We start from the raw sequence: 24224 nt of genomic DNA on the forward strand, positions 1-24224 counted from the left end.
AAATTTGTATTTTTCCCTCTAAAAAATTACTTTTTGTTTCACAGTTGAAAACAATATGGTGGGGTTAAGGGTTATGTAATGGGTCATCAATACATGACACCACCACAATGTCTCACTCATTCATTATTGGCCTGGGGGTGGTGGCTCAACTTGCCCCTATGCTCAACTTACCCCGCCTTCCCCTATTTATTTGAAATATTCATTTAATTCAACAAGTATTACTTTATTCTTTTTAACACTATTCAGCTGAAACCTCTCCTTTGATGTTAGAGGTCATCGCTTCGGATGCCATTTCTGCCTCATGGGTGACCATCCCGGGCGTGGTCAACTATACCCTCTCCTACAGCCCTCCAGATGGTGACCAACCTGCCTCGCAGGACCTTGATCAATCCGTCGCCATCACTGAAGGCCTCAACAACGTTTACCATGTCAACTTCACCGGATTAACCCCGGGAAGGGAATACACCTTTACCGTCGTCTGGCCACGGGCTTTCAACTACTCTACCCAAGTTGTCCGCACAGGTATGATTGTTTTCACCTAAAACTTTTTAATTCAGTGATGGAGGGGGACATATTTTGTTAATTTGGGGTAATTATCCCAAGAAGCCATTATGGTGTTGATTAAGAAAATGTTAATTTAGTGTAATTAGATCATAAGCAGTATGTAAGTACATGTACGACGGAAATTGGTAAGCTGATTTATAAAGATTGTAAGTTAACACATGTCCTTGATTATTTGAAAGAATTATATGAAAAGGATTAGAATTGAAATATTTTCCAACAATATGAAATGTATTGAGTGTCAATATGTATATGTGGATGGGACATGGGAAGGGAGGTCAGATAGATTGATGTTTGCGTAAAATTGTTCGTAACTTACGATCCGCCTTATGAAATGTCACCCAGGTCTCAAGTTGATAAATATGATACATGATATTTTCGTAGCACTATTTCCACTTTGCCAATATTCTCAAGGCCCTTATAGTTAGCACATACATATGTTCCTTTTGTTCATGAACAAAGCCTAATTTATTTTGTTACCTTTTTCCAATCTTGAAAATTCTCCTGTAGATCCTTTGCCCGTGTACAATCCAACCGTCTCCAACACGACGTCCTGCAACCTCTTCTATCGCTGGTGTCTTCCGAGCGGTGACTTCGACAATGTCAGCATCACCGTCCTCCCCGAGGTCACAATGTCCAGAGTGAATGATGGCAACGGCACCGGTGGCATGTGCGACTACCAAACACTCTACCTTGAAGGGTTGGAGCCCGCCACGTCGTACAACGTCTCCGTCAAGGTTACAAGCGGTGACAGAACTAGTGAGGCCGTCACGATTTATGCAACAACAGGTATGAGGCAGGTTAAGGTCTGCGATGCAAGTTCTGTGTCAAAGTATCTTGTTTCATTTTATGGGGGCGTCTCGGTCTAGTGGTTACGACCCTCGTCTTTCAATCAGAGGGACGTGGGTTCGAATTCCAGCCATGGCATGTTTTCTTTCAGCAAGAAATTTACCCACATTGTGCAGTACTCGACCCAGGTGAGGCGACTGGGTACCCCGTAGGATTTATTCCTTGAATACTTTAGCACCTATATGGCGGCTCAGCTACAGCTAGGGTAATAATGTGATACCAAGTATCAAGCGTAGTAGAGTATATATGCAATTATAGTTGCTCTGCTATATAAATGGACCATATTATTATTATTTTATGTGTATATGTTTGTGGAAGTGTCATGGTTTAGCGGTTCTGTCTCTCACCTTGTAATCAGAATCTGGCCTAGTGTCCTTTGGCAAGGCATCAATTCAAACTTTGCCACTCTCCACCCAGGTTTTAAATGGGTACCCGGTAGGATGCGAAAGCCGTATGCCTAGCAATTGAGTCTTGGTTCTCTTATTGGGATGCTCCCCAGGGAGTGGAGAAGGTGCATACATTTGTGTGCGGGCATGCCAGGAACCGATGACCAGGGTATTAATATATCTGTAAAGCTCTTAGAGACATTGTTTTGATGAATGAAGCGCGATATAAAGGTGGATGCTAGATAGAGGTCTGGAAACGCTTCTATGTTCATGGTACCCGACATGTCATAGGCTTATTCTTTTCCTGCCCTCAAACTGACTTGACTTGATTATTATTATCACCATCATCATTGTCTTTCATTTAACTTTTCTACATCAGAGGACAGGGGAGGGACAATCACTGTCACCGAAGTGACCACTACGAGCATCAACATAACTTGGTCGGAGGTAGAAAATGAAGACCAATTCATGGTAGAATGGGTCATCAATGCTCCTGGGCCCTCCTTAAATGCAAACGTTTCAGGTCCCCGAGAGTTCTACATCGGTGATTTGCAGCCGGGAGATGTTGTTCAGATCACCGTTGCTTGGGACTTCCTTTGTCTGCTGCCGTTTGTGAAGCAGTATACAAGTAGGTTAAGTTAACCCATTGATTACTTTTTAGGGGATATAGACATCAAGAAATTGATAATGAATGTAGACCAGCTTTTTAGCCGAATTCAGCTATTTTTGCTTTTGATTTTTCACTCAGTTTCAGCTTATTTTAGCTCTTTATCTGTATAAAGGTGTTGGAGCTCTTAAAATTTCAGCTTTTTATCAAAACTCTTCAGCTCTTATTGTTTGTGATCACTCATACCTCCTGATAAATGTTATAGGTAGCCCATAACTGCGTTCTTTCATTACACCCCCTCCCCTCCCCCCCCCCCCCCGCAATCTTCTAAAGAACCCTGGAAATTAAAAAAGAGCCCCTCTCCGCCATTAACTGCAATATTAAAGCATATCGAATGTTGTAGATTTAGGCAGTAGGCTGTGGAGAAAAAAAATAACTTTTTTCCTCCTACGTTTGAATTTAAATTTGCAATTGATTTTGTAATTTCTTGATTCTTTAGTGATGTTGTTTATTTGTTGATTTTTATTTGTACTGTTTACTCTGTTTTTGTGAAGCATTTGCCACTTCAGCTGTTTCAAGCTGGGATAACATATTTAAATAAATCTTGAATCTACTGTTCACAGAGCCTCTACCTGTTAGAAATGTAACGCTTGATGAAAGCACCATCTTCACTCTGGCTGTGTCTTGGGAAGCTCCAGCCGATGGTGCATATACCAAATTCCTTGTCGAGTATGCCCCAGCACAGAACCCGGATTCCATCAGCGCCCTGGATCCTATTGACCGAAGTGAAAACACCGCAGTAATACCAGTCCTTCAGCCAAGCACTGCATATATTGTAAAGGTTTATGCATTGGCCGGAGAGGAACGGAGCGATCCAACAGAGTTAACTGTTACGACGAGTGAGTTCTTTTGTAGTTTCTCATTATCTTTCAAAATGCTAGCCATTACAATTGGATATGGTTAGAAAGAGAAAGAATTACTGAAGAAAGGGATACCGTTCTCAGCTTAGTATGTGGTGCTGTTCCTGAATAAAAGCCGTTTAACTTGTGCTACTCAGTACACACTCTAAATTGGCCATGCGATGAAAACAAGAAAATCACTGTTCAAAAATGCAAATTGACAACTTGGTTTCTTCTGTTATGGGCAATTCCATAAAGCATGTACCTCAGACCCCCTATATGAGGGAACTGAAATGATTTTGAGTGTACGAGAAATATTGCACATGTCATTTGTGTAAATAGTAAACAATAATGGACCAAGGATAGATCCCTGGGGCACTCCACATCTTTGAAATCTTGTGTCCGTCTCAAATTATCATGGTTTGAGCTGTTCATGGAGTGAAATACATGTATGACAAAGGAAGATAATTATGATGTCATACGTACAAAAGGTTCCATGACGTTTACTCCGGCGATAATTTCCCCGATCAAAAATATGCATGTAAAGCCATACATCGAATCTATCCTCAAAAATAAATAAATCCTTATCTTTACATTATTCTGATTAAAATCCTAACTCTAACCCTATGCCCTCTGAGATATTATGACGGGAGCAAATGTTGTGACATAATACATAAGGGTTTACCGTTTGATGGAATTGTCCTTAGGCAAGTTGATTTTACAATGTACATGTATCTTTCATATATGTAAAAATAAATCCCAACCTGGATTTTTTCTAGTACGTTATTGTGAATCTTATTTTGAGGTCTATTCAGGCAAAGTCATACAGTATGTAGCAAGTTCGAACCATTCATAATCGGAGACATCCAGAAAAAGACACTGTTCAACAGTGCTATTAAATACTCTATTTTGAATGATAATAATGGTTTTATGATGAATGAATATCACTCTATTGTTCCCCAGTGCAACAAAATGCAGAGGAGCTCCGGGTCCAAGATCGGGACGCCACATCCATATCCGTCTCGTGGGGCAACACCACCAGACCAGAAGTGACCGGCTACGAAGTGCGCCTCACCTTAAAGGATAGTAATGCTGTAGGCACCCCCAGGGAAGTTGGACTTGATGATATCCTAAGTGTTCAGTACATGGATCTCATTCCTGGCACCGACTACACCGCTTATCTCTTTGTCGTGATAAATGGCGAAACTGGTACAAGTGTAGATTCCATCGACGTTACAACGTGTAAGAACATAGATTTTTTTCTAATTAGGATCATGGGTTAATATCATGTTCTTTGATTTTCTTCAAACTCCTCCATCGTTATCTTCTTCTGTTTCTCCTTTTCATCCTTAATAACCCATTATTATTTTTCTTTCATTGAATACTTCTTTAAATTTACATATATGCCATTGCCTGCATGATTGTGCTGCATTGCTATAACCCTAAAAGGACTGGGCTATTTGAGATGTATTGAGGACGGGGAAGGGGGGCCCTTTTGATCTCAGCCACCGTTCGCAAGATCGTGCTAAAAATTAGGCATGCACATTCTTTACCAAATAAACTACAAGCCAGTATTTAAAAAAAAATTCTTAAAATAATTATTTGTCATTTATTATGAATAAAATATTAAAATTTATTTGTGAAAAACATTATTTGCATATTTAATACCAACTTTCACTTCAAATTTTCTTTTTTTTCCAGAAGTCATCTTTGTAATCTTATTTAAAGGTTTCCACAAAGTATAATTGCGAAAGCTAATTTCTTTGTTTTTAGAATTTCTTATGCATTTCCTTGTTTTTTCATCTTTTGTTTTTCATTGTTTTTTTCAATGGAAATTATTAGAGACCATTCAACAACTAAATTAAACCCTAAATTAAGTAAGCAGACCAATACAAACAAAAATAATCACCCTTTTATGAATTTCATCCCCTGTAGACTTTGTACACAAAGTATAAAAATAAGCCATTTTTGGCATGACATTGTCTCGTAAAAAGTCATGTGACGCCGCGATGCTATACCCGTATGTCGCGAATTTGGTCTCAAGTTGCGCGACCCATTAAAGGAAAATAGTTCAAAAATTTTGCGGCGCTTTGTTTTTGCGTTCCGGAAATATCGCGCTAAGCGTTTAGAGGGGGGCCATGATGGTCCTTTGAGGGACAAGCACACTCTATTCATTATTTGCAGTTGCATATACATATCTACATTGTATGTAGGGACAAGGAGGAGGGCATGTGTCCCTGGCACCACTTTTCAGGAGCACAATTAAAAAAATAGGGGTAAAAAGGAGAGCAGAATGGTGTTTTTTTCATAAATATAAGAAATAAAAAAATCTGGTGGGCAACAAAAGGAACCACAGAGGTCTGAAATTGAAAGGGGTATGATATTCGCACCGCCCTCCACGCCCCCCCCCCCCCCCCATCAGATAATGGTAGGAGGATCACTTTTTTAATTAAGATACGCCACTGAGTACTTGTTGATTTTCTATGATCAGTGCCTGGACTGCCCGGAATGGTGAACTGTACTTACAGCACCCAGAGTCTGATTGAGTTTGTGTGGGGCGCAACTCAAGACGGCAACTTTGACGGTTACGCTGTCAGCATAGAGGCCGATGGCGACGAGACTCCTTTGCCGATGGTCGGGAAGGGTGAATTGCTTCAGGCAACGGCAGACTACCTGATGGATAGCACCGAATACACTGTCAGTGTCAGGAGCACACTTCTGGACATAAGAGGAGAACCAAGTACCATGACATGCCAAACTAGTAAGTCCAACTTCTGTTTTTCCACTTTAGATATGGATAATGATGATAATAGTAACAATATATAGCATTTGTGAGGCACTGATTATTTAGTTGCTTATTCAATGTTGCAGTATATATTACCTTGGCTTTGGCTCCACCTGCTGAATGTGTCTGGTTCATTTAAGGAATTAATCCTGCCGGGTATCCATTTTACACACCTGGGTTGGGTGCTGCAGATTGTGGATCAATTTCTTGCTGAAGGAAATTACCTGATTACTGGGATTTGATCCCACGATCATTTCTAATTCCGGAGACTAATCCACTTGGCCACAAAGCTCCAATAGGGGTAATTATATAGCGCAACTTCTATGTTTCATCTTGGGATTTACATGTAAGGACCACAAAGACAGTTGATTAGTTGATCGATTTTAGAAGCAGAGGGTCGTGGGTTCAAATCCTAGACGGGAACAATATCCCGCAGCAAGAAAGCAATTCACATTGCACTGAATTCAACCGGGGTGTGGTAAATGAGTGCCTAGTAGGAAGAGTTAAAAGATGTGATATACTTAAAGGACAAGTCCACCCCAACAAAAACTTGATTTTAATAAAAAGAGAAAAATTCGACAAGCATAACACTGAAAATTCCATCAAAATCGGATGTAAAATAAGAAAGTTATGACATTTTAAAGTTTCGCTTCATTTCACAAAACAGTTATATGCACATCTCGGTCGGTATGCAAATGAGGGAACTGATGACATCACTCACTCACTATTTCTTTTGTATTTTATTATATGAAATATGAAATATTTTGATTTTTTCGTCATTGTCATGTGAAATGAAGTTTCATTCCTACCTGAACACGTGGAATTCCATTATTTTAACATTTTGTGCTTCAGGCAAGGAGGTCCTAATCATCAAATTTGGAAAAAAATGAAATATTGTATAATTCAAACAATAAAAAACAAAAGAAATAGTGAGTGAGTGACATTATTTCTCATTATTTCTCATTTGGATGTAACTGCAGAGCTTCCAAGTCTCCCGGATCCTGCGGGAGAATACTGGATTTCGATCCAATCTCCCGTTCTCCCGACCCCATGCCAAAATCTCCCGGATAATTGTGATTTTTAGCTGTTAAATTGTAAAATTCATACAAACGACTGTTTTACGAGTCTAGCATGTTCAACTCCCTTTACACCCACGTGGAAACTCCTTATCACATTTTCATTTTACCCAGTTACTTTTACCAGTTTTTGTATAATCGTACATTGATTTCCGATGTAAATGAAGATAATTTTACCGAACGACTGGTGAATTAGTCTAACAAGCAATTTTTTTTCTTCTGGTTCTGCAATGTGCATGTGCGTGATGGAAACACTTTAGCGGCACTCCATGCCTATGCCACCGACGCGCCCCGGCGCGGCACTGCCTGGTCTCCGGCAGACTGCGCCGCGGCAGGAGGCTATGCGAGAAGGGAAGTCCGATGTATTTTTCGGAAGCTTGTGTGCGCTTTATTCGAGCTGAAACTGTGGATCAACGATGGTTTACTATTATAATTACACCCTGACTTTTAGGAATAATTTTATTGACAAACCTGAAGAACAGAAGCAAAGTGGAGATTTTTTTGGCCTACTTTTACTTGGGTTGATCGGATTCGAACATTTTCTCTTTCGTGAGTGAGCTAGCCTGGCGCTGGCTGGCTGTGCGTGCTTGCTACAAAAAGGCAATTTTCACAGGAATCCCTCGGCCCTCAGACTTTAAACAGGCCACATATAAGTCTTTACAGGGCCAGGCAAGCTCATCTTCCACTACTGCAGCCCTTTCCCCCTCTGGATAATAAAGGTATTTTCTTGTTGAATGCATTCTTTTGTGAATCATTTTATGTTCTACTGTATTGCTTGAAATCAGGCTTGAACTTATTTTTTTAGTCAATGACAGACAATTCATCATTTCATGAAATCTCTCTAATGTGCATTTAATCTATGTGCCAAAAGTTTTGATGGTTTAGACAGCTGTCGGATACTATCAAATGTTGTTTCTTAATGAGTTTTGCTACCCAAAACTCCCGTCCGTGGGACATTTCGCCGCGCGCTCCCTCACAAAATCATACCTCCGCGAAATCTTCTGGATTCTATCATCCCAATGTTGGCAGCTCTGTAACTGGCTCGTTCATATAACTATTTTGTTAAAAATAAGCGAAACTTTGAAATGACATAAATATAACTTTCTTATTTTACATCCGATTTTGATGAAATTTTCAGCATTGTGCTTGTCTGATTTTTATCTATTGATTCAAATTAACATTTTTCTGAGGTGGACTTGACCTTTAATATGCGCTACATGTATATACAAACCTAATATTATATTTGTCTTACCGTATCCAAACAAGATGAATCATATAGGTTTGTTTGGTACCTGAATGAGGCAGGTTAAAGCAAAGCACAGTTTGGATGAATTACTTGCTGAAGAGAATCAACGCCATGTCTTGGTTCTAACAAGAGTTTGAACCAGTATTAGAAAGAAAGATATCAAAATACAGCATTGATTATACCTCACGGTTCGTGTGGTCTAGTGGTCATCTGACTCATGATCATAATGTTTTGAGTCTGAATCCCTGCTCTGCCATTGTGTCGACATTGATAAAAAGAAAAGAGTAATTTCTGTTGACTATGAGGTCAGCCACTATGCCTGGTTAACTTGCATGTAACATGTTTTCAATGTAATTGTTTATACCAGATTGGCGTTATACCAGCAGGAATCCGTCCTGTCGAGTTCCTGCGGGAGAATTAGACCTTTATTTTCAATTTTTTCTCTTTGCTCCTTCAGAGCCACCCACTATTTCGATATCAATTGCCAGCCCCCAGAGCTTGTTTGTTGACTGGACCGGTCACTCGGGGGCCGCCTCATACGAGCTGGAGTATACACCACGGAAGGGCAACCCCAGGTCCCCTATCCATCTGGACAACACGACGGGAATGGCGTTCCGTCAGGTGGCCATCTACAACCTGTCGCCAGGCAGGATATACCACTTTGTTCTCTACGCATTGACAAGTGATGGGGACAGAAGCGAAATCAATGGACTAACCCATGTTATTGGTAATGTACTATTGAATCATTTATCAATGTATATATATATATATATATATGATAAATTATACAACTCATACAAAGTTTCTTGTAATTTGATTGGTTGAAAGCCATTCAATATTTGATCCATTTTGTGCTGCATGCAAATTTTATTTTCCATTGCACGGCGACCGTGCATTTTTTATTTTTCCATTGCACGGTTGAGCTTTCTCCTTCAGTGTGTACCACTAAGCATGTGTGTATACGTACATTTTGTATATGTGTTTGCGCGCTTCGAAGTAAGTGCATCAACATAGCTGGCTGGACGCACTGAGATTCATGAATCAAAGTGTGTCACAAAAGAACACAAATGATAAACTGCTTTCATAAAATGGAAAAACAAAAATATTTTCAGAGAAAAGGAAGTGTCAGACAAAGGCAAAATATGTCTTAATTCCATCTGCTTTTGTTGATTTTTTTCTTATCTATTGTCAAATTACAAAATCTAGAAAATTTGTTGTATAAACCAAATGATGCATGTCTTCATTCGTCCATTATGTGACCTATCCACTCTCGTTGAGGCTGTGTTCACCCCATTGCACTCAGCCTAACAGCTTCGTGCAATGGATTGAACAGAGCCTCAACTCGCGTGAGGATAGATCGCCTAATGAACTCATGTGCATGCATCATTTGTATACTATATGATAAAGTTATACATGTAGTTTAGTATCAAATTATTAACATTTAGGATTAAGCTAAAAACTTACCTCTTTAAAACAATTTTGTCAATGGTTTTCTGTTACTAGTAATTTTGTTTGCCCCCCCCCCCTTCACCTGTTCGCCTTGAGCATCTCTTACGAGACGAATATGGCACCTGACAAATTGCATACATTATTATTATTATTATATTGCAGTATTATGAGAAGTAGAAATAATACAAGTAGCTGTTAATGGCAATAGTGATAGTAGAATTTATATGACACTTAGATAGATCCTTGTGATTTGATTGGTTTTTTGATATCGTTCATTCAGCCCTTTTTGCAATGACGTCATCAACCGTGCAATTTTGGATCCATGCGATTTTTCCATTGCACTTGCGCACTGAGACTGCAGCTCATGCACCAGCAGTGCGCATGTTGTAATGATGTAACAATCAACAGACTAAAGTCACACTGCATGAGTATGTTTTGCATCAAAATTCTGAATTTCATATGAAAAAAAAAAAAAATTTAGGTGTCATATAAACCAAATAATGAATTTTTTTCATTCGTGCAATGGACAGAATACTTCACTCGGTGAAAGATGAAATAATGATCCATTCAACTCGGCTACACCTCGTTGCATGGATCACTTCATCTTTCACCTCATGAAGTATTCTGTCCATTGCACTCATAAACATTCATTATTTGTATAATATGAAAGAATAGAAGTAGAAGAATAAGTAATACTGGAAGGGAAGAAGTAGTAGTTGGAACGTAGGAGAATTAGTTGTAGTAGAAGAATCTGAAGTAAGAAGTACAGTAGAAAAGTAGTAGTAATTGTAGGATAAATAGTTGAAATTAGTCATAGCGGCAAAATGAGCAGTATGAAGGCCTCTTGACACTTTACTACTTGTCCACGATCCAACTTTGGAATAAATCACTTTTTCGATCATCCGGCGCAAGGGCCAGATGGGCTTATGCTGTGGTGTGTCGTCCGTCCACAATTTCAAAATGCTTCTTCTTTGTCATTCCAAGTACGATTTCAGTTCTGTTTGCTTTATATGATAGCACTAGGTGGGGGATTCAAAACTTCAGAATTTTGAAACTCATTAACCCTAAAATGGCGGGAGGGGGTTGAATCAACCCGCCCCCCCTCAACATTTTCTGCGATCATTCAGCCGCGCGAAATTTTTTGACCGCGCCACTCACAGAGTTTATATCTTTAAGTCTCGCACATCTTTTGAGACCAAATTTTTGACACCCGGGTACGCGGTTCCAAAATTACGCAACATTTCGTAAATGCAAGTCAGACCAAAAATCATTCCAAAACATGATCTTGTGTACAAAGTCGATGCAAATTGAGTTTTCTCATCTTATTCATAAAGATGTTATTATTTTTACTTTAAACAGCTGAAATCAATTGATTTTAGCATAATTATGCTTCAAAAAGGTTGTGCAATAAATCTGGTGAAAAAAACAATGAAAAACAAAAGGTTGAAAAACAAAGAAATACATAAGAAATTCATAAAACAATAAAATACATAAGAAATTGATTTCCAAAACGAAGTTTTTGTCTCACCTGCATAGCAGAGTGAGACTATAGGCGCCGCTTTTCCGACGGCGGCGGCGGCGGCGTCAACACCAAATCTTAACCTGAGGTTAAGTTTTTGAAATGACAGCATAACTTAATATGTATATGGACCTAGTTCATGAAACTTGGCCATAAGGTTAATCAAGTATTACTGAACATCCTGCCTATGTTTCATGTCACATGACCATGGTCAATGGTCATTTAGGGTCAATGAACTTAGACCATGTTGGGGGAATCAACATCAAAATCTTAACCTAAGGTTAAGTTTTTGAAATGTCATCATAACTTAGAAAATATATGGACCTAGTTCATGAAACTTATACATAAGGTTAATCAAGTATCACTGAACATCCTGCATGAGTTTCACGTCACATGACCAAGGTCAATGGTCATTTAGGGTCAATGAACTTTGGCCGAATGGGGGTATCTGTAGATTTACCATCATAACTTTAAAAAGTTTATGGATCTGATTCATGAAACTTGGACATAATAGTAATCAAGTATTACTGAACATCCTGTGCAAGTTTCAGGTCACATGATCAAGGTCAAAGGTCATTTAGGGTCAATGAACTTTGGTCAAATTGGGGTATTTGTTGAATTACCGCCATAACTTTGAAAGTGTGTTGGTCTAGTTCATAAAACTTGGACATAAGAGTAATCAAGTATCACTGAACATTCTGTGCGCATTTTAGGTCACATGACCAAGGTCAAAGGTCAATGAACTTTGGCCATAATGGGGGTATCTGTTGAATTACCATCTTAACTTGGAAAGTTGATGGATCTTTCTCTTGAAACTTGGACATAAGAGTAATCAAGTATCACTGAACATCCTGTACGAGTTTCAGGTCACATGATCAAGGTCAAAGGTCATGTAAGGTCAATGAACCTTGGCCACGTTGGGGGTATGTGTTGAATTACCATCATATCTCTATAAGTGTATGGGTCTAGTTCATAAAACATAGAAATAAGAGTAACCAAGTATCACTGAACATCTTGTGCGAGTTATAGTAGTTTTCAAAATCAGCACTGCTGCTATATTGAATCGCGTGATGCAGGTGAGACGGCCAGAGGCATTCATCTTGTTTTCAATTGCGATTGTTAAGAATGCTACAAAGAATATTTTTACCAAAAATTAGCATTCTAGGAGCTTTATTTAGTGAATTAGAGCAAAAAGTATGGTTTATGCATAAATTAGCATAATTAATTCATATAACATAAAATCTCATTATTTTTTATAATTTTACCATACAGCATTGTAAATTTCATTGCACACTACCAGCGTGCAAATTTTGTGCGGCGATCGGCGGCCGAGATCTCGGGGGCATGTTCCGTGCCTCAATATTCCCTTCATATTTTAGTAAGCTTTATTCCCAAATTGGGTCGCAAACATATCGTAAAGTGCGTGGTGGCCTTTATTAATATGGAATTATTGATAGGCATAGCAGTGAAAGTAACTCCCGAGTCATATCCCTTGGAAATTCATTTGGAATTATTTGTATTATAATTTGGTGCATTAGGTTAGTAGTGAACAGTATTTATTTCATTCATTTTTATTTCTCCATACAGACCCACTTCCAATAGAAGAGATTATCATTGTCATCCGAAGACCCACCGCTATCATTATCAGAATCGTTTTGCCAAGGAGAGGAAGGTATGTAACTGCCCCTTGTTTGAAATAACCTTGTTAACCCTAATTCTCCCGGGGGGGCCATAATGGCCCCCCCCTCGACAATTTTCGCGATACATCTGCTGCGCGAAATTTTTGACCTCGCCGCTCACTGACTTTTTACTTTCAAGTCTCGCGCAAATTTTGAGACCAAATTTGTGATGCCCGGGTACGCCGTTACGACATTACGCAACGTTATGTAAGTGCATGTCAGACCCAAAATTGCTCAAAAACGTGATTTCATGTACAAATCCAATGTAAATTGTGTATTGAGCCAAAATTCATAAATGTATCATTATTTCTACTTTTACTGATTAAACTTCATTAATTTTGCCTTTTTTATGATCAGAATTAAGTCTGGAACGATTTCCATTGAAAAAACAATAAACAACAAAAAGTAAAAAAACAAAGAAATACATAAGAAATTCATAAAACAATAAAATACATAAGAAATTTATTTCCAAACCGAAGTTTTTTTGAATTGCGATTGTTAAGAATGCTACAAAGAATATTTTTAGCAAAAATTAGCATTCTAGGAGCTTTATTTAGTGAATTAGAGTAAAAAGTATGATTTATGCATAAATTAGCATAATTAATTCATATAAAATAAAATCTCACTATATTGGAAAATTTTACCATACAGCCTTGTAGATTACATCGCAAACTACCAGCGTGCAAATTTTTGCATCGCACGCGCGATCAGCGGCCGAGATCTTGGGGGGGGCCATTATGGCCCCCCCCCCCCCCCCCCCCCCGGTAATGACAAGAATCAAAATACCCCGGGAGATTTAGGGTTAAAGAACTGCTACCTCCTCAGGGGATCGATCATTCGCTGCTGCCGCGCCACGCCTCTGGAACCAGCTCCCCCGCTGCATCCGTGAATCGTTATCTCTGGGAGCATTTCAGCGGTCATCTTTTCAAGAGTTAATTTACTTGTTATTTATGTATGTTTTTTTTTTCACAATTTTGATTTTGCTCAATTTAAAATACGCTGTGATACAATCATTTAAATGCAATACAACTAAATGCACTGAAAAAAGTTAGTACAGAGACTAACGCAAAGACCTTGCATTCTTCCTCAATACTTTGAAATTTTTTCAAACATCTGAAAGTGAACATAACAAAACACCATACAAGCAAGACGAGAGGCGACGGGTAAGTGTGAGCAATGACGCGCAACAGCGAGCGACTCACATGGTTAGCCTCAAATTACCTCACGTTAGCTTGCATAACCTCGCTTTTGCTGCATGCAACTTTGTACAAGCTCCTAAGTAGGCTAAAGTGTGATTGGAACCAAATATTTTGCTGGGAAGTGTGCTGCATTAGTTAGCCTTTGCACACATGAAAGAATTTGGAGGTGCTGAACATGGTGGAGATCCCCTACAACATGTCAAAGTCACTTAAAGGTAGCAGATAAGACACATAAACCCCATAGACCTTCAGTTCCTGTGAAATGTCAGTAATTGATTGAATACTTGCAGTGGAGCGTCGTGGCCCAGTCGATTAGTCTCCGGACTTTGAAACAGAGGGTTGTGGGTTCAAATCCCAGCCATGGTGTAGCTTCCTTCAGCAAGGAATTCATCCAAAGTGTGCTGGTGAGGTCAATGGATACCGGCAGGAAGTAACTCCTCAAAGAGCTGTGTGCATTTTAATAGGTAGCCTAGCTTAGCCGGGGTAATAATAATAGCAGGGCCCATTGGGAGAACAGTTTTCGGAACTGAATTGGTTGCCCTGGGTAAATATCCCATTATTATTACTTGCAGTGATGCCCTTTTACCTGTTGTACAGGTTCCGTTTCCTGCGGCTGAGGATCAGACGACGCAGTCGGGCACTCGACGCCGGGCCAGACGGGGATGAATTCTTGGTTGAGACAGACGCGTGTCCCGAGTACACTTTTACCAATCTCCAACCAGGCACCGACTACACCGTTGAGGTTAACGCGATTGCCGATGACGAACTCACAGAGAGCACTCCGACAACCTTGGATGTATCAACACGTAAGTCTCTGTCTTGTTTCTAAATCATACTTTTCTAATGGACAAGTGACTCTGCCAAATTAAATCTCTTGGAACCGCAGAAATCTGTCTTGAAATTCACCTTAGGAAGTGTAGATACATGTACCACATGTTTTGCATCTTCTGGTCTGGAGTAATAGCATAATGCTTGGCGTTGGGTAATGATTAAACTTAAAGAAGAAATTCATTGATTATAAATAATGGTCTTCATGCATACTAATGTAAAGAGAATTGCATGGAGATCATATTCACGCTATTCCAATATTTTTTTTAAAATCTGGAGAGTAGATGTCCTAAGTTTAAAACAGCTAAAATGCCCTTCCAAGATTCGGCTTCCAACAGGTCGCTAACCGTGCGGATTTTCGTCATGAAGTGGGATTGAGCTAGAGTAGCTATTCACTCACGTGTATGCTGTACATTCCGAAGACTGATAATCGTGACAACGGATGAAAAGAAAGTTTTCTCGACTTAGAATTATAAATATTGTTAACCGGTGAAACTAGTTTGTTAATAACTTATTGATTATGCTTGTTTTGGTGAGAGCTTTAGGAATCTGTTGAGATAGGTCTAGATCTAGATCTAACTTGTTGGAATAGTAAATAAGATACGCTTTCCCCATAGTCAGATCCAGTCAAGATCTACCTCTCGAGCTCTCCTGGTGATGAGTGAGATCGATCTGCCTATAATATTTCTAGGCCTCTGATGATTAATAATAGAGACCTTTCGTTTTCTGTGACGTGCCATGTGAACGTACAAGATTAAGGAATTTTGGGAGCGCTGCGCATGCGCGAAGTAATCTGTGACGAGCCTTCTCGTTCACTGCCCAAATCTGTGACTCGTATTTGAGGGTTTTGACGTTCGGTGTCATAGTGCTCGAACGAGCGCTAGTTCGTACATGCTGACGTCATCTAAGCTAAGCAAAAATGAATGAAGCCGCATCAACACTTGAGTTTCGTTGATTCAGCAGGGCTGGTAAACTGCAAATTACTGCTTGTTACCTGCTTTTCCATTACATTTAGTGTGTCCTGTTTTCAGACACTACATATCCGATAGGTAACTGATGTTCTATTTCCAAACAATTGTCTTTTTTCGGCTTTTTGCGCAAGAGTGCAAATGTTGCACCCACAGTCGCCCCACTGGTTCGTAGCGTGATGCTACGCCTGATTTTCCGGCCGAGCATCGGCCCACGGCCCGCTCGCTATCACGCTGGTATATGCTGTGGCCTGGTACGGGTATACGTCGACATAAATCGAAACTGTTTTCATCAATGTACGAACGTGATACTGAACGAGTTGTGTCACCACTTCCGGTGAACTAGGAATACGTTGCAGTCGCAGACAATCGAAAGCTTGTTAATTTCTCTAGGATTTCATTAAAACAGAGTACAATATAAAAGATTGGGTAATCTACCTGAGAAGTCAAAATGATTAAAGACTGAAAATAAATAAATGAAATGGATGTGAATAGATCCACCATACTCCTCCGCTGGAATTAGCCTCTTAAGTGCATATTTGGTAGGCACTGAAGAGGCTAATTCTCGCGGAGGCGTATACGGTAGATAAATGAATTTAAAAAACATAAATAAATAAAAAAATGTATCATAACAAAAACTGAAAATACAAATAAAATTACTACAATGATTATTTTAAATGATTTGATGCAATATAAAAAATGATTTTTTGTGAAAAAAAATGTGCTCTGAGTTTCATCTGCTACATGTACATGTACATACATGTAGCTGCTGACAAGCTGCCTAACCATGGACATTCAGGGGCTCGATCTAGCTGCCAGCTGCACTATACTGCGGCAGCCCAAACACAACATGACAATGATCCCGGGTGGTTGTTTCATGAAGCTGTTCATAATGTCCACTATAATGTTCATACATGTTCATAATGTCCAACTTTAAGAACAACAGGTGATCCTTTTTTAAGAACCAAAACCATGCAAATGGAAATCTGTTTGTGTCGTTCCCAAGTCGTTCCAAGTTGTTGGCTCTTAACTCAACAGCTTTATAACACTGGTTCGGGGCTACACAGTGAGGTGACCAGAAAATCCCAGCTATTGTCATATTTTGATGGCGGAAAACAAAAAAACTTAACATTGTATATTTAATGTAATTGTGATGGTTTACTCATTAGTTTGACCGGAATAATTGATGGTGAGATATTTTGCCTCTTTTAAGAAACAAACATTTTTTTCGGACGATAGATTTTGTGAGATGACACCGACATGACCAACACAAACTGTGTTATTACAGAGTTGGTAGGCCTGTTGAAAACTCATTTCATGAGCGTTTTCTTTTGTGAATAATTATTACATAGCTGTTTTCAAAGTCAGCAATGCTCCTATATCGAATCGCGTAATGCAGGCGAGACTGCCAGAGGCATTCCACTTGTTTATATAGATATCTATTTATTTTTTATATACAGTTGTGCTCAGAAGTATTCATACCCCTTGGAAAATCTTAGTTTTTTGCATTTTTAAGAAAAATAAGAGTAGAAATGGAGTCATTTACAAATCAGTCAAATACATTTAGGCATCATGTACAAAAGCATGCCATTTTTATTTTCACCTCCTTGCATATCAAAAGAATAGATAACTTTCCTGGATTTTCTGATGTCCAAAAGTATACCCCTGTCATGAACCACAAGTTAATAATCAATTGCCTTTATTCGCAATGACTGCCTCCAGACATCTCCTATAGTTTGTTACTAAGTTCTTTGCATGTCTCTACAGGGATTTTAGCCCATTCCTCCTTTGCAATCCTCTCCAAGTCCTTCAGGTTGCTGGGCTTCCTTGTGTTGACCTTCACCTTGAGCTCTTTCCAAAGGTTTTCGATTGGGTTCAAGTCAGGACTTTGGCTCGGCCACTCTAGAACGTTGATTGCATGCTCCTGAAACCATGTTTTGACCTTCTTGGCAGTGTGCTTTGGATCGTTGTCCTGTTGGAAGATCCAATTGGGGCCAAGTTAAAGTGCTTCAGCAGACTCTTTCATGGTCTCTTGCAGGATTTCGAGGTACTGCTCCTTCTGATCATGATGCCATTGACCTATTAAAAGAAAGAGAGATGTTTTAATTTTACTTCAACATGGCTTAAAAAACTACAAAGACACTAGAAAAAACATTCATAGGGGCATTTCAATGTAGAACTAAGCATAGAAGGTAATTGGCATGTGAGTAAGTACTTAACCAGGAATGTCCTAATTTACCTAAAATGAGATCTTTCAATTCATTTGACTCAAATTTTTGTGTAAGTTAAATATATACTCAAATATAAGAAAGTCTGTATTGTTCTTATTCAATAAAATAATTTCACTACTTGAAAAAAAGAAAAAAGAATTGATACATTTATAATGTTGTAAACTCACCTTAACAAGATTTCCCTGTCCCACTTCCTGAAAAACAGCCCCAAAGCATTATGCTCCCTCCACCATATGCTCTGTGGGCTCTGTGTTCTTTGAGTTGAAGGCTTCCCCTTTCTTCCTCCAGACGTAGGCGACATCTCTGTGTCCCTATACCACCATTTTCATTTCATCAGACCAAAGAACAGACCTCCAAAACGTTTCATCATTTCCCAGATGTCTCCTGGCAAAGTCCAAACATGATCTTGTGTGGTTAGGTTTTAGGAGTGGAGTCTTCCGTGGCCGTCGTCCATTCAATCCTGCCTTATTCAAGGTCCTCTGGATGGTTTGCCTCGAGATCTTGGTCCCCTGGCCATTGGGATCTTTCAGCATCTCCTTTGTGGTGATTCTGGGGTTGACAGTAGCAGCTCGAACTAAACATCTTGCTTGCCTTGCAGAGACTTTGGGCTTCCGTCCAGGTCTTTTTAAGGTTCTCCACTTTGTTGAAAGTCTTGAACTTCCTGATGATGTTCTGGACAGTAGCCACATAAACCTCAAAATGCTTGGATATTGCCTTGTAGCCAAAACCATCTTTGTGAGCATTCACTATTCATGATCTCAGATCGTCACTAAGTTCCTTTCGCTTGACCATGATGAAGTTTAAGCCGATTCCGATGAACTGACAAAGATCTTGCCACTGATTCTCAATTTATAGAACCATTGATGTTTCTGGAATTCAAAGACTGTTTTCTCAACAAATTTCATTTCAAAAAGGCAAAACGCCCCCCCCCCCCTCCCCCAATCTTGAATTGAATTGATTCTTAATCAATTTCATCAACATGGCAACTAACATCTGGACAAACCTCAGAAAAGGGAAGATTTCTGATATCTCAGGAACTTCCTCTTCCTGGATACCATGCAACATGGCTTAAATTCTATTGTTTTCATGTTTGGCATTATAGGGTCCAGTTTGAAACCATATGGGGGTAGTAAAATATTTGAAGTATGAAAAATATGGTGTCTTATACTTGAGAAAGACAGGGGTATGAATACTTTTGAACATCAGAAAATTCAGAAAAGTCATCTTCTCTTTTATTATGCAAATAAGATGAAAATAAAATCAGCATGCTTTTGTAGATAATGTCTATTTGTATATATGCAAGTTATCCAAGTTCAGCTTTCATTTTTATGAAAAATGCAAAAAACATGTATTTTCCTAGGGGCATGAATACTTCTGAGCACAACTGTAGATAGCTGTGAGCACCGGAATCAGTATTTAGCTGAGGTAATATAGGAGCGCCTTGAGCACCTAACAAGGTGGATACGTGGGCTATACAAATCCTGTACTATTATTTATATCTATCATAGTTCATAAATTATTAATGTTATTGTTATTTTCATTATTATTACGTGATTTAAAATCCAATTCAACTTTTAAAAAATGGCTAAAATTTCATTTGTATTCAGAGTATAAATGATAATTCACCCACCCATATTCGTCTTTTTTATCTCTTGTATTTTTTTCTGGTCTCGTTTGTCGTAATTTTTTTTTTCTCTCTCTCTTTAACTTTCTGATGTATAATCTATGTTCTAAGATATAAATGTGAATTATACATATTTTTGTGAGAACTTTTAGTTTGCAAAGCCATATCAGGCTTTTCCAAAGGTTCTCCTTTTCCATTATCAATCTTTGTAAATTATGAACATTTTTTATGCATTATTGTTCGATTTTAATATTTGTATAATTATACATATGCATTGTTTGTAATAATTGTGTAAATATGTTTTTATGAGAATGGAATAAATGATCAATCAATCAATTTAACTCTTACATTCCTCAGCACCTCTTGAGGAACGCCAGATTTCTTTCAACGAGGTAACCACCACATCCCTTAGCTTCGTGTGGGGTGCAATCTCAACCGCCAGCGTTGGACCCTTCGATTTCTACGTTGTGAACCTGAAAGACGAGACGAATGCCGATATCCAGAACGCACAGGTCAACGCTAGTCTGGCCACGGAGCATACGTTCACTGGCTTGATGCCTGGCAGGCTGTATATAGTCGAGCTGATTATCCATGGTAATCGCCTGAGGAATTATGTGATGTACACTCGTGAGTTGTTATATTTCTTACTCTTATCAAGTAGAAGTAGTAGTAGTATAGAGTATTAATAGTTGGTGGTATGCTAGTGGTGGAGTTCCTTGCTTTATACAAATATACCTCACAAATTTATATGTTATGTAATGTATTCGTACTTTTTGGCATTCTTATACTCACTGCACTACTATTGGGTTGGGGAGTAGAGCAGATTAGATTAACTGAATCTGTTATTTCGTCTCTCTTAAAAGGTGCAGGGGTCAGAGAGTGCTGAGAAACTGGATGTACCTTGATATTTTTCTGTTGATTATGCAAATTTTGTGTTTGTATTTGTTGTATCTGATATGTTTTTGGCTATGTTTGTGTAATGTTAATTTAGTGCCAGTTGAGGCAGATTTTCTGTTTTTACAGACAATAACAATTTTGAATCTGATCTGAATCTGAATGAATGGTATAGCTAGTAGTAGTAGTAATAGTCATGTTATATCAGTAGTAGCAGAAGACATAGTAGATGTGGATATTGTTCTCTGTTACTACATGTGTTACTAGTTCAGTGGTTAACTCACCTTTTGGTTGTACTTCCTTTTTCCTTCTTATTCTTGTTAAACGAATCCAGGTCCTGAACAGCCAACAGACATCACCCTCTCTGATCTCACGACTACAAGTGTAACCATCAACTGGGAAGCACCAGCCACAAGCTACCAAGGATTTAAACTTTGTTGGGTTTACAACAATAGCAACTCATTGGAGCTTGGTCCTACCGTCAGGACGCATACTTTGTCAGACCTGGAAGCAGGGGCGGAGTATCTGCTTTCGCTCTCTGCAGTCGTCGGGACCGGGACCGATCAGGTCGCCAGCGAGAAGTTCACCATGTTGATTACATTGCGTAAGTGTAGGAATAGCTGCTGCTGTCACCTTATTTCTGTCAAAATCTTATCGGCAGCTTTTGAAAACACAGCAAGGCATCGAGTATAGTAGGATCAGGTTAAAAACAATCCACACATGTAGATTTTGAAGTTAATGGAGTTCTATGGGATTTGTGTGGCTTACATGTACATGTATGTGGTACCTTCAGGTGGATTCAGTCTCGGGAAGGGGTTCTCCACCCTTTTCTGCAACTTCCAATGAAATTTAGGGCTTAGTTTATGCAAATGGCTGTCATTCCTCAATCTATCGCCCTCTTTGCTTTCCGTTGTCCTTAAAAACTCCCTTTCGACTTCCCTGTCTCCACGTCAGTCTATTCGCGAGTAAGTCTCCACTTTATCATTCCCAATGAAGAACAAAACACACTGGTCGAAACATCATAACCAAGCAGTTTTCAGCGAAAGATTACATAACTGTAATTCATCCACATGGTTGAGCACAACCCTCTCTGCCTAGTCTTACCACTAAGTCAACTTTCAAAGCTCACAAAGTATATGTACGGTACTTGTATGTATGTTGTGAGGATTAAGAAGACAAATTTGAAATCCTTCCAAGGGACATATGTATTTATAAAGATTACTCATCAAAATGCTCCATCATGGTAAGTTCAGGAACACAAACTGTCCGGGGTGTATGACTTGGAGTCACAATTAAATGCCGACGTGCACATATAATATGTAGCGCACAACCTTACTAAGTAAAACGCAGTTTCGTACTTTCTCTTAGGATGATTTGACAAATGTTTTGATGCATTTTATACTGCATGACACCCGGGGGGAGGGGGAGTACTTAGGTTATGATTGGACGGGGATGTGAGGCTCGGGGCTTGAAACCCTTACCCATTTCTAAGGGTTATTTGACAATGGATAGGTACCCATGCCTAAGGATTTTCTTTGAAATATAGACCCATTCCCTCGAAAAAAATACATCCCCTCCCCGAGAAAATTGCGTGTATATATATATATATACTTGGACTGAACTTACGTCCCCAAGAAAAGTGAACAGAATGCATATCACCACACGCCACCAATACAGTAGCAAAGCATGGGGTGACCGTGATATACAGTATATATTGCAGTGTACAGCAGTGTGACGCAAGTTGACCAATCAGAAAGCTCGATTCCCACCTGGGCAATCGTGCCTATTTCCAATGGGGGCTATCAGTAACTTTTTTCCTTTTGTATTTGCGCTAAGCATTCAGTGGCCACTATAACACAGACATTTCCTGGGCTTTTTCGGGGATCCTTATAAGTATTTTTTTTTTCAGAAACGGATCCATGTGTAAGGATTTATATTAAGTTGAGAAATAGGACCCATGGCTAAGGATTTCTTGCCATAGCAAGAGCCATGTCTAAGGATTTTTTTGGAGAAAAACGTCCCACTGGAGCGGCACATCACTGTATGCGATATACACGCAAGTACCCCCCTCCCCCTCCCCTCCCCAGGCTAAGTCAAACGTAACTCTTTTTGAAACACCCCCAAGGACTCTGCAGAATATCTAGTCAACATGGCTGTTCACCTTTCACTATTCTTCACCCATTTTCCCACTTGTAGTCCCACCTGCAGAACTTCGTGTCAACATAACCGACTTCAACACCACTGCGGTCTCTATTGCGTGGGGTACAGATATCCCCCTGTCGGATGTCAGCAGGTTCGTGATCAGCTACTGGGAGACTGCCAACAACGCATCCCTCCAGCAGATCACTGTGGCCGACCCCAGTCAGTTTGACTACACCGTAGTCGGTCTGACCCCTGGTACTGAGTATGGCTTCCTAGTCGATGCGGAAGGGACGATTCAGGCAGTCAATTCCATTCAAGTGGAGCAGTACACAAGTAAGTCCATTCCAGTCCAATGCTCTAACTAGAAACCCTTTTCCAGAGCTGCTAGCTAGTATGATGGTGGTCCCCAAGTCTTAGTTAAGATTTAATATGAATTTCTTTTTATTTCACAAAGTCTTTCAGTTAATAATGTTCCTTATATCATTATGAGTAAGTGTACCATATATCTCATAAAATTTTGAAAGAAATATAGGATTTTCTTTTAGATTGAAAAAAAAAATGGTACCCCATGTCTGCGCACCCATTCTTTGCACACGATTCGGGTATTTTGATGAGCTGCATTTTAAGGCCGTCACATGAAATGCCCAAAATTCATTATTTTTCCACCATTTTGAGTCGGATTTTTTAATGATGTGTTACGTGTGTAAAGTTTGTGTTCGTTGCGTATCTTCTTTCACTAGAATCACTCAGATGGGGGAACTTGCCATACTGATTTTCAGTAATTAGTACAGCAAAGTGAGATGGATACTGATGGTTTCATGTTTTATGTGTTTTCCTATGGTATTTCTTTGAAAATACTTATTCCCTCACCAAAATACCCAGTACTGATCTTTAGCTTTTATAGTACTGAAACATTCTTGTTCAGGTTGCTAGCTCTGCATTTCATTATTTATTTATCTATTTATTTATTTATTAGAACATATTTATTCAGGTACAAAAGATCAGCATTAAACATCAATGACCTGATGAAAACAAAGAACGACAAAAATCATATCATACATGAAAATAAATTCAAAATCTGAGTCAAAGATAACAATGCTTGGTAACATAAACAAATATTTTTACTTAAATGATAATATGAATAAAACTGAAATATTTAAAGTTATCAAAAGGGAACAGTTACTAATTATAAAACTAATTGTAGAATTTATTCACTGATTAAAAACACTGAAATGATAGCAATAAATTAAGTATGGCATTATAGGAAATAGAGAAAATCGAG

At 39.0% G+C, this 24224-nt stretch overlaps 1 protein-coding gene across 2 annotated transcripts in view; it reads left to right on the forward strand.

The window, feature by feature from the left end:
• The window catches only part of LOC129283358 (uncharacterized), a 181077-nt gene that overhangs the window by 123179 nt on the left and 33674 nt on the right, over positions 1-24224 (forward strand). For both annotated transcript variants that reach the window (XM_064113949.1, XM_064113950.1), the window contains exons 66-77: positions 247-522; positions 1072-1350; positions 2176-2424; positions 3027-3302; positions 4266-4544; positions 5794-6063; positions 8867-9136; positions 12965-13049; positions 14853-15061; positions 20264-20533; positions 21135-21404; positions 22997-23275. In XM_064113949.1, coding sequence (XP_063970019.1) covers positions 247-522; positions 1072-1350; positions 2176-2424; positions 3027-3302; positions 4266-4544; positions 5794-6063; positions 8867-9136; positions 12965-13049; positions 14853-15061; positions 20264-20533; positions 21135-21404; positions 22997-23275 — 3012 coding nt within the window. The remainder of the gene's footprint in view (positions 1-246; positions 523-1071; positions 1351-2175; positions 2425-3026; positions 3303-4265; positions 4545-5793; positions 6064-8866; positions 9137-12964; positions 13050-14852; positions 15062-20263; positions 20534-21134; positions 21405-22996; positions 23276-24224) is intronic.

Source organism: Lytechinus pictus, chromosome 19 (genome assembly GCF_037042905.1).
Source record: "Lytechinus pictus isolate F3 Inbred chromosome 19, Lp3.0, whole genome shotgun sequence".
NCBI classification, from domain to species: Eukaryota; Metazoa; Echinodermata; class Echinoidea; order Temnopleuroida; family Toxopneustidae; genus Lytechinus; species Lytechinus pictus.